This window comes from Meleagris gallopavo, chromosome 2, assembly GCF_000146605.3.
Source record: "Meleagris gallopavo isolate NT-WF06-2002-E0010 breed Aviagen turkey brand Nicholas breeding stock chromosome 2, Turkey_5.1, whole genome shotgun sequence".
NCBI lineage: Eukaryota > Metazoa > Chordata > Aves > Galliformes > Phasianidae > Meleagris > Meleagris gallopavo.
The window spans coordinates 100824522-100836501 of NC_015012.2; the positions used below are offsets into that span (position 1 = coordinate 100824522).

Below are 11980 nucleotides of genomic sequence, written 5' to 3' on the forward strand. Positions count from 1 at the left end.
AGAAAATTAGGCAAAAAGATAAATAACAACGAAGGCCAAGACATCCATACCTGATTATACCAAGAGGGTCTAAATCTTCTTCCTCCTCTTCCTCTTCTTTCTCATCTTTCTTGGCATTCTCCAGTGTTGCAAGCTTTGAAATCAAGTCAGGTGTCTTCTCCTCTTTGAAAAAATCCAATGCATCACTTTCTTCATCTTCTTTCTCTCTGTCGTCAGGAACATTTTTACTCTTGAAGTCAATGACACCAGTAGATTTTGTTCCTGCAAAATACAATTACAGATGCAAAACTGAAAACATAGGACAACAGCCATGTTTTATTTCATGGCTTGCACCTGTTCCTCGTGATTTCATTTGAGGAATGAAGTACACAATCAGCTTTTGTGAAATTCTTCCAATATTCCCAATTGTCCCTAGTTCTGTTCAATCTTGTGTCACTATATTTCTGATCTGTTTACTGATTTAAAGCTGTCAAGCAGAGAAAGACAGAGGAAATCAACTTTATCTAAAATGTAGCAGCATATGCCTAATCTTCTCCTTTATGTTCCTTCTGTAGCCAGTGGAAAGAATGGAATTTCCAGTTGGTGACTCATCACATCTAAATACAGTTGTTTGACAATAAGCTCCCTTCTGAAGTGTCTATTTCTCCCCTTTGGCTACAGAGGGGCCCTAAATGCTCCACTTTGCTTCATATAACTAGAAGAGAGAAAGTGCAGTTTTAGTTATTGATTTAATCAGCTTGGGCTAAAATAAGAACAGTTTCCAAAGCAGTTCTTCAATTTACACTCAGAAATGAAGTCTGAAGTTCTAACTCTTTTCACTATGCAAGGTCCATCAAACTGAACAAACTCAGCAAACTGAAACACTGAGAAACCTGTTATATGGAAAACCTAAGAGTGAGAGAAGAGCTCATAACTATTCTGTTCTGTGGAGTCTCTGGATGTTCAGGAAACCAATTTAAAATAATGAGACTAGCTAAAAATAGGCTAGCTTAAAAACACTGTTGGTAGATAAAATTCCTACCTTCATCCTTTTGACTGTTTAACACAGCAAGTGAGACTCATATCACCTTGCTTTCATGGCTATGTGTGTCTAATCAGCTAGGGCAGAACACTAAATGTGCATGTCTACACTGAAGAAATGGTCTTACGCTCCCCTTACAGGGAAGGAGACTGTCGTTGAGGGCAGAAAGTGGAGGTCAGGATGCTGCATGTTTTATCTCCATGTAGATAAACATCTATGTTTTACCATGTCGATTCTCCCCAAACACCTCTTTAGATACTGACTATGTCTCCAGTAACTTAAGGACCTGTAGCACATGTACTGAAGTTCATTTGGTTTGGTAGAGTGAGACACAGTATTCTAAGGCAGATTTTGATAAACAGGTCACATTACTTGTACATAATCTGTCCACAGAATATAAAGACTCGTTCTGCTATAGACATCTGTATCATATACATAAAAGTTTAACATAAGACGAATTTTAAATTTTCTGTGGTCTACTGTCAAGAGAACCCTGACAAGGTTAGGAGAGAACACTAAAACCTTATTTGGCAAAATCCTTTTGCTAATATCATGCAGTTTTGACCCCCTTGACTTTAGAAAGCTGCTTTCAATCATGGGTTTTGTGACTGATAAGGGTTTGGTTACAGGGATGCACACTTGCTAGTCTCACAGAACTCCCAACCTGTCCACACTTCACACTTTTGCAAAACAGTTTGCACATATTGACTTGCAAGTGCCTTGCACCTTTGGTTTGGTTCCTTAAAACTAACACTACGCTAAGAATCATGCACAGCACCAGGCTGGTGTATTCTCTGTTCAGCAACACTCAGATGAATTAAGAGCAGAGAGCCCATCTGTTCCATTCATTCACTGACTCACTGCTACGTCCAAGGAATGCAAGAAAGGATCTGTACAAATCATTGGAAGAGGCAACAAGAACTGGACATGAAGATAAGGAAAATTAAGGAGAAAGGAAAAAAAAAAAAGCTAGAGAATGGTGTTAGCTAAAAAAGCATCCGACTTTTACTGAAAAAGTCATTGTCAATAATTTCTTTAGGGTCTCCTTCAGCAAGACCTAACAGTTTTGTTAGGAATGAAAAACAGACAAAGCATGGAGCAGTTGTTCACTAAGGAAGCCCTGCACTTTCCTTTCAGGGACCATTCCTCTTCTAGCAATATATGATTTAGCCTTTGAAACTTGCATGTTCTGAATCACAGCTTTAGTATATGCCTAAGGGAAATTAGAGATTGTGCAACTGACACTTTCATAGTGACCATTTTGGCATCAGTACTTCCAAAGGAGACGTGTCCACTGAAAAGAGGGGAAAATAACAGCAAACACGATCAGAAAGAGTGGTGAGGCATTGAAAGAGGCTGCCCAGGGAGGTGGTGGAGTCACTGTCCCTGGAGATGTTCAAGAAACGTGGAGATGTGGCACTGAGGGATGTGGTTTAGTGGGCATGGGTTGGTGGTTGGACTAGGGGATCTAAGAGTTCCTTTCCAAGCTTAATGATTGTATGGTTCTATGGCTGTGTAGCACTGTAGGTGCACAAGAGAATATTTTCTGTGACAACCTTTACTGTGGCACTCTCTAGCTCTTGACTACCTAAATCAAGTGCCTAATAAGGCTTGTAGTAAGCATGTTTGTGGGAGAGGGGACACTCACATATTTTAGTTACCTAAAAATTCCAGTAACTCAGGACTCGTTGCTAGATCCTCATCTTTTGAGATGAATTTCATGATATCATTGAAAATTGCTCTTCGTTCATAGATGTCAGATTCTCCCACAAAGAGAACTTTTCTAGGCAAGAGTGGAAGAGAAGCATGTGGATACCGTGCTGACAGTCTGTGGTAGAACTCCTCTATCTCGCTGTACTTCTTGGACACCTGAAATAGAATTTGTTATCTGGGTAAGTTTCTTTAAAGGCAAGAGGGAGACATGGGCAGCAAGCAGCAGTTTAAGCACTGTGAAGCATTAACCCTGGAATCTGAAGTGGAAAAACACGTATTACCAAAGAGCTTTACATATAGCCTAGTAAAAGTCTATTATCTGCACAGTCAATCCCAAAGCACTGTTGCTGGTCTTCTAATTCTGTTATTAAAATCTGTTCCCTAATGAAATAGAAGTTCATTGCCAGATACCCAGCGTCCATTTGTCTGACTCATCAGCTAATTAAATACTGGGAAGATCACTGCTCCAGATACTTTCCTCTGACAGCTAAAATTCCTGTCTGCTAAAAGCAAGCTATGTGGTGACCAGTTTCAAAAGACAGGACTCATAGCCAGGTATGTACCTGATGGAGAAAGCAGGATGAATCTTTCTACCACCATGTCAGAAAACAGATTTCTCAGCCTTGCTGGGTTTCGGTGTGCTTCTGGCTGTGAAGGCCTAGAAAACTAACATGTTTGCTGCCCTGCACAGCATCCAACACAGAAACTCAAGGGCAAAGACCTAAGGTGATCCCTGACTCTTTAGTTTATCCATGAAAAATTAAAGGGCAAGGACCTCAGCTGATCTCTGACTCCTTATCTATGAGAAAATAGAAAGAAACTACTTGGCCTACAGGTTCTTGTATAGGGAGAAGATGCCAACAGTGGAGTCATTCCCTCTGCATACAAAGACAGGAAGTCTGAGGAGAAATAAGGCCCAAGATACCACAGGAAAGTGATAACCATGGGAATGCTGGTTAGAAATAGGTTGGCTTCTATGCCACAGTCAGTTCTGAATTCTAGACTGGAAACCAACACACACAACCCCCCGTTCCCCTCCCCCCCCCAAAAAAAGAAAACATACTGTCTGTAACTGATATTTTGGTCATAATGGAGATCGACTGTCATGCTATGGAACTGTGGTATTATATAGACAATACATTCACCTTGACGCTCCATAATCTATTAAAATATTTCAATGAATACAGAGTTGGATTAAAAAGAAACAACCCAAAATCTAGTGCAAGGAGAGTCTGCATGGATCAGATCCTCTCCTAGGGTGGAACATTTATCCTCCTGTAACATACACTGGTGAACTGTAGTGGAGTGAATCCCAATTAACAGTGAGATATGAGAGATGGAGGGACACAACCACCACATCTTCTATCTTGGGATAGAAGAAAGCAGAGTACTTCTGCCAACACAGCAATAATAGAAGGTCAACCCAGAAGAAGCACGGCAAGTATCTGGGAAATAAGCTAGACACTAACTCAGAACCCATAAACTATATCTATACAAGCAAACTTAACAGTATCAGAGTATATTCCACAGCAGTGAAACTTGATAGTGTCTGATAGGAACCTTATAGTGTCTACTGGAACCTGATAGCATCTGGCACAGTTTTGCCTGGGCAGCTAGCATTCCCTAAGCTAAATTTGCACTCAGTAGCCAGTTTGGGTACTTGCAGTCATTGTGAATGGTAAAAAAAGGTTTCACACTATAGATCCAGCCAGACAGCTAGCTAGCCTCCAGGTCAGAGAACAGGCCCTGACATTAACAGACACACCTAGGCTAGTCCACTGAGCTACACATAGCCATAAAGAATAATAGCCACTCTAGCTTTCATGCTTCCCTGCCTTTCAGAGTAATTATCAACCAACCCAGATGATTTGCAAAACGTTTGCATTTCAGATGTACGATGATCACTCCAGGTCAGCGTCTACCAATAAAAGGCAAGCAGCTCTGCAAGAAAGATCAGAATCACAAAAACAGAACTGAGTTGATTGGGGAATGAAAAATAAGGATTTTAGACTTGCTTCATGTGTAAGTTTAGGCAACACTGTACTCTGCATGCAGGATCTGACGCTCAATTCAGCAGCCAGGGACCAAAGAGATGGCAATAAAGAGATATTCCCAGAATAAGCCAATTCTCCCTTTGAAGAATACCCGAAAACAAGAGAGGAAAGCAATTCTGGAATTTCTGAATTGCCATACATTTTTGTTTAGCTGTCCTCCAGTAGCACCCTGAGCAGGGTATGACACCAGGGTCCCTTCCACACATACTGTATAAGCACAGGTGTAAAGATAGTGAGGAAATCACTGGTATTTTTCCAACAGAATAAATAAATATTAACTTCCTTCCAGAAAAAAAACAAATCTGATTTGCGAAAAATGCCTAATATCTAATTAATTGCAATGATACATAACAAACTAATGTCTGAAACCATTAAGAGACAGCAACCAATCAACAAGACCAAGCCAAAACAGCTTTAAAACACTCAGAAAGGAACACTGAAATGAGGCATACAAAGAAATTTCTCTCCCCTCTTACTTATCATCCCTCCTCTATCAAACACTGTATATTATTCATAAATCTCAATTTATGTCTGATTACACCATTGAACTTAAAGCAAATGCACACCCTCACATCCTATTGCTAATCGAGCCATTGTGAATCTGCTTGGGCTCTGCACAACACCGTGCAAAACCATATACAGTGCAATAATGCTATACTCAAAGCATACTAACACAATAGCCAAAAGCCTGCAACACGTCATGCAGACTAACATCTGCAGTGTGGGGATGCCCTCTGCTGGGATAACCTACCACACACACAGGATGTGAAACCTGCAGCCCAAATCACTCCTCACTTAAGCCCAAGGCTGTGTCCAACAAGTCTCTGCCTCCTGTGGCTCTGCTTCAAACTTTGGCTTACAATTCGATGTTTTCTGACAATTTTCCAAGGGAAAGGTATGCAGCAAGTTAAAACTTCTTTTTCCTTGTTACCCTTCCCAATCCTTTGAAAAGAGGCTATGGATTCTATAGTACAAAATGCCAGATTAAAAAACAAGAGGTTGCTCTAAAGCCCGCTTTATCGATGCTATTCAGTAAACAAGATCCCATTTGATAGATATTAAAATATTTGTCTTACGTTACCTGTAATTCCTCCAGGATCCTACAATTATCCTCTCCCCCTCCCTCCCTGCTTCCACCCTAAGCCCCCTACCTGCTGAAGCCAGCTCAAGTGCACTGACTTCAAGGGAGTTCTGTCAAGTTGCAATAACAAAGGCTCAATTTACTTAACTTCCAAAGGGTTAATCACACACAGATACAGCAAAGCGTGTGCCTATTTTCCAGGTCAAGACCCTATCTGCCTGTAACAATTTACATTCAACTTAGAGCTGAAGCAGAGACAGGGATGGGTTGAGTGGCTTTTTCTTTTTTTGCACCAGGAAACAGATAAGTAAGTCAAATATGATCACATATAGCTAGAAGGTTAAGAAAACTACCGGGAAGTTCAAAGTGAAAGACTGTAGTTTGCTGCTAATCCCTCAAATCTCATGCATGTGCCTTACCCCCCTCTCCACACCCTCCTCACGCATCAAAGTACGCACTGATGCCTGTAGGACACGAGCCTGGGACTCTCAGATGTGCGTAGGAGAATTTGATTCCACCCAGTATTAGTAGGATTTAATGTCTCCTTTCCCTAAGCTCCTTTTAATGCCTCAAACTTGTCTTCATATGCTTTCTATTTACAGTGAGGATTTCAGCAAAACAGAGGCCTCCGACAGAGCTAACTCAGCCCCCTTGGCCAGCCAATGCACACTAACGACTCGACTTAATTTTACAGTATTTCATGAAATACATATCTGTGACTACTTTTTAAAAGCCCACTTCTTCACGCTGTCAGAAAATGGAAGTACAGTAGTATTATCCCTTAAAACATCCAGCAGCTTTGGATACAGGAATCAAAAGCATCCGTACCTACAGACAATACAAACTGAGCTTTCAGTTGTGTGCTTCCAAGGTAAGCAATACCAGAATTAATGCTGCTTGGTGATCTCATGATTATGTATTACAGTAGATTTTAATTACACGACCACCTGCTTGTTCTCCTCACCTGTTTCACCCAGCAGAAAAGGAGCACTCTAATATTTTCTTCTTTAATCAACAAGAACTCTTAACAGCTGCTGAACCTACTGCTACACTATCACAGAGGTTACAGTGTGAAGGAATTTCTCTTTCCAACATACCTGTGTGGTCAGGAAACAGCAGCCCTAGCTAAGGGATTATAAGGCTAATAGAAAGTAGGCCAACATATGACAACAGGCAAGAATAAAAACACGCCCACACGCTTTTACTCCTTTGTTTTATGAGAGGAAGACAGTTCTGTAGTAAATTTCTCCTCAAAATGTGCTGTGCCTGTCCAACACCAATACTTACTTGCTCAGCCTGGAAAAAGAAAGAACTTGACTAACAAATGGTACTTGTAAAAAAGAAGTAATTAAACCAGGCACAAATAGAAAGAGAAGGCACTATCTGTTGGGTGGATTTTTAATTAGGCTGGGAAGAGAGAAGCTTATTACTAAAGAAGTTGAGGTGTGGCTAGAAGAAATGCATTTAAGATAAACAAAGCCTTTTCTTCTCACAGAAAATGGTACATTTGTAGACAATAATTAAAGGTTACCTTTGCAGCAGTACTTGATGCAGCACCAAAGATAAAACCAATCTCATTGTTTCAGTAGGACAAGAGGATTCTGACCTTTGAAAGAAATGCAGCTGAGTTCTCCTTTAATTACCAAAAATAACCTCAAGGTTAAGCAGTTCTACAACCCATCTGCTGTATTTTACACATGGTCTTTTTTTTTTTTAATATTAAAAAATCCCTTCTGTTTCTCAGAACGTAGATCTGAAGGTTGCCAGGATGTGGATTTCTTCTTCTGTTAATGCTTCACAAACATTTCATTTGAAACGCTGATTTTGCACAGTCCCATCATGGCCGAGGAACACAGAACTCTGGATTGCTCAAACCCACAGTAAAGGACAGTAGCTCCCCAGGTCAGATATGAAATCTCTTTCTGCTGTTTGTCTAGTTTTGGTCAGAGAACCCTCACACATCTTGATCTATTGTGGTCTAAACTACAGCACTGAGGTCAGAGCTAGCTTAGGAGATGCTTCTGTCCTGCTCACCATCTTTTCCCAGAGGACATGAAGACGTTTTTTGTGCAAAAAATACTGTACAAGCACACAGCTACCTGCAGCTGCTTGCAGCCCAACGCACAGAGAGTTTCACTGCTGCCACCTAGGGCACGAGAAGGTAGAAGACATTGACTTCAATTGGAAGCAGGCAGAAAAGCAGACAAGGAACACCAATTTACAAGGGAAAGGAACAGAGGAAGGAGGAGGAAAAAAGAAAGTGAGCCAAAGGTTCACAAAATACAGATCAGGTTCCAAAACTGAGTTATCATATCCACAGCAAATGAAATTCCTACCACACCTACCAGTCTTCTGTAACCTGTCACCTCAGCATTGTGGCACCGGCTCCTTCCTTCAACCTCCCAAATGTTATAATTTCAACAATAGCAAAAAAAAGTTTTATCTCCCATTCTGATCACACGCTTGGTAGGGCAGAACAAGCACAACGTTGTTTCTGTTTCCTCCTCCACGTCTCATCTCACTCCTCCTTGCTAGACCACTTAGATGTGTTGGACCTGCTGCCCAATAGCACCTCCCCACTCATCTGGCTCTCTCACACTTAGTTTGAAAACATTCTGGGGAAGGGTCTCAGTTTCTATTTATGCTGGTACAACACTAAACACAGTGGGGCACCGTGCAGACACACCACATACAGTCACTACCTTTTGGAAAGAAGTGACTGAAACTCAACCAAAGTGGGGGTTTCAGATGCCTAAACATGATCAGCTAGAAGAGGTAGACGCAATGTACAGTCTTCTACTTCATTCTATTCCAAGACAGTGCCAATGCCCTTACATCCTATGTCAAAGTGCATCACCCAACACAGGCATCTCAGGAGCTACCAGCCATGCACAGTAGGCAAACGGAGTTCACCCACATCATAGATGCTCTGCTATATTCTTCTCAACAGTACTGCAGTTGCTGCAGTGGGAAAATACTGGTCAAATGTAGACATCTAACCACAGAAAACAAACAGCTCTGCCTAAACACAGGCATCTATGCCATCTGAGATGCTCTGGGGTACCCAAGAGTGTGTGGACAGCCAAATATCACACAAAACCTATGGGAGACCCACAGCATTGTGAGGGCTTTTTGAAAAACCCCGGGGTACCTCAGATAGTCTAGACAGTGAGTGGCATGCAACTCAGTTGAGCCTTAAGCATTTTAGCCTGGAGTCAAAGCCCCCAACCCCAGCTGACTACCATGCAGAATGCCTTCCCTTTACAGTCAAATAGTAGAGGCATTTCCAGAGGATGAGTCACCCCATTCCCCTTCTCCCCAGTGACCACAAAAGCAGTGATAGACTCAGATTAAAATATCTAACTTGCAGAGAGAGAAACTAGGACAGGTGGATACCTCTGCTCCATCCAGTAATACATACAGAAGACTCACTGGAATGAATTGACGCAAAGCATCCATTCTCCCACCACTCAGCTCGGAGTTTTAAATTACTTTCATATACCAAACTATATATTATATCAGATTTAGTCAGCTGAAAAAAAAGTATCAGATGAGACAAATGTTACTCCTACCAGGCTATACCACAGTTTTCTTCCTCATAAAGAACAAAATGTCAAGAGCTCTGAGAAGAAATCAGAAAGGTTCACTTCACTTGAGGATAACAGCTGGGTACGAAAAATTCTCATACTCAGAGAGAACAGCCATGGGAGTGGATAACCTCAGCAAGCAGAGGGAGCACAGTAGGAAGTCTGCTGCTTCTCTGGGTAGAAGAGCTGATTTCAACTCCTTTTTCTAAGTGAAGCACGGTATTAGATAACAAAAACCAGTTTAAAACGTTGAGTTTAGTCAGGTTCCTCCTTTCACAGAGCTGCATGGAAATAGTGCATAATACAAGCAGGCAATACCATGCAAAAATAGCAATTCCACATCCTCTTCTCTCATCTGCCCCTATCTGGCCCTTCTCCTGTCCTTCACCAATGACTGATGAGTGCTGTGCAACTCAGAGGCTCAAGAAACAGGTGTAAATTAGTACTAAGCAAGAAACCCCCAAACACCATTTTTAGCCAGGACCAGCTGTCACTACAGAATGGCCACATGACAACTGCCATTGGCAGAAAGAGGGAAGCACTGCAAGAGAGAGAACCACTCATTCCCTCCAGAGCAAGAGAAGAGAACAATCTCTCTTGCCAGCACTTTACTGTAGTCTATCACTTAAAGAGTGCAACAAATGTCAGAGATTTGCTCCTCAGCATGGACATTTTCAGAGCATTGACAGATGTTTCTTTATCTGCAGTTCAGACTGTGTGCATATCCATTTACCAGCTGTCTCACTGAGCGTGAGTTATACTAAGGCTAATGGTCTACCAGGTAACCACATTTGTCATTCTAACATTACAGTTATCATCAAAGCATCTAAAAAGCGCAGATATTGACGCCAGAACCAAAACAATCAAAATGGAGAGAGAGAAAGAAAAAGATTGTTAACATGGCACTGATTAAACATTTACCATAAACTGAACAACATCCTCAGGTTTGTGCTTTGCTGACTTGAAGGCAGCCAGTCGGGTAACGACGACAATGTGGTACTCCACGTGGCCAGACATCATCTTCCCACGGACCTCCTGGTATTCCGGCACTGATAAATCCAGCCCAGTGTGTGTATTCTGAATTTGCCTAGGAAGGAAAATACACACAGAGCTCAGGCACCAGCACACACACTTTTAAATGACCCTCTCTGAAGATTCAATTCAAAGCTCCAGAAAGTCACTATTCCCATTTCAACAGGGCACAGGACAGACCCTATACTGCAGCAATACAACATGGCACAGACATCACCTATCACAACATGAAATAATACAACAACAACATATTGCTTTGGAATATTATAGTCCCAACAAATGCTGCTTTACCCTGCAGGGCAGAAGAGAAGATGCTGTGATCTCCCATTGCGTCTTGCTCTGAAACAAAGCTCTGGTCACAATTCAAGCCCTATCCATCTCCCCTTTGTCTTTGGGCATCTCCAAGAAAGGCAGAAACAAGAGCTGAAAGGAGCCAGAAAAGGAATAAGGAACTTGCCTGGATGCAGGGACAACTTTATGTCTGTAAGAGCCATCCAGGGAACAAGAGTAAAGATTAAAGACATGTTGGAGCAAACTGCTGGACCAGCCATGCTGTTTCCACCCACAAGCTTCTTGAAGAAAATTAAATACCTATTAGGAATGTCCTTAAATCTGGTTAACTTAGGCCCCCTGAGCAAGTTAAAGCCATCTGTGGTCTGTCTGAGCTGCCTCCTAGTCTTGATGTGTCATGTCAAAACTGGACAAGTGCTTTTGAAACTCCAGTTTTCCCAGGGAGGCAAAATCTGAATCTTCAACTGAAGAACCTTTTTAAAGTGATCATCTCAAGAGTTCTCTACAAATCCAACAGCAACAAAGAAGGGCAGAGTCCCATTTTTTTACCTAGTCCTTTTTGCGAGCTGTGTCTGGCTTTTGCTTTTTTGGAGTTATTTTGACTATATCTGCTGGTACACGAAACGCTCTACAGATGTGCAATTACTCAAAGTTGTGAGAGCAGTAATAGATCTGTCTGCTGGTAGTTGATACCGACTGACTTCTTTTAACACAGCCACAGACAGAGGATGAACGATAAATTAACCCGCTTTTCACTTGTGATATAAATAAAAGAAAAACCCTTCTGAATGGCCTTATTTAGCTTCCAACACCAACCGCACACAACGCACTGCTTTGAAAACGTCATGGTAAAAGTCACAGCGTCAGAGAGTTGTACAAATATCACGAAGCTGAAGGACATGCCCACACGCAGGCTTTTTATTTCAAAGCTGTTAGAAGTCCCAGCTACAACGACTGTAATGACAGCACGGAGCTCTTCCGGCCGCGGAACGTCACAAAACCTGGCAGGACAGCACCGGCCCCAAGTCCCCCACAGCCGAGGAGCGGCACCCTCAGCTGCCTCTCAGCGCCCGCCGCCCCATCCCGGCCGGTACCTGGTGGTGACGAGCACGGCGGGCGCCGCGCTGTGCTGCATGGCGGGGGATCGGGCTCCTTCCGGCCCGCCCCGGGAGCAGAGGCCGCTGTAGGCAGCTGAGCGGCC

General features: G+C 42.3%; 1 protein-coding gene across 2 annotated transcripts in view; it reads right to left on the reverse strand.

The window, feature by feature from the left end:
• HS1BP3 (HCLS1 binding protein 3) overlaps positions 1 to 11974 on the reverse strand; it is a 51396-nt gene extending 39422 nt beyond the window's left edge. For both annotated transcript variants that reach the window (XM_019613308.2, XM_003204532.4), the window contains exons 1-4: positions 11874 to 11974; positions 10378 to 10543; positions 2683 to 2890; positions 51 to 261 (exon numbers count right to left, since the gene is read on the reverse strand). In XM_019613308.2, the coding sequence (XP_019468853.1) occupies positions 51 to 261; positions 2683 to 2890; positions 10378 to 10543; positions 11874 to 11914 (626 nt within the window). In that variant the 5' untranslated portion in view covers positions 11915 to 11974. The remainder of the gene's footprint in view (positions 1 to 50; positions 262 to 2682; positions 2891 to 10377; positions 10544 to 11873) is intronic.
• Positions 11975 to 11980: the final 6 nt, after the last annotated feature.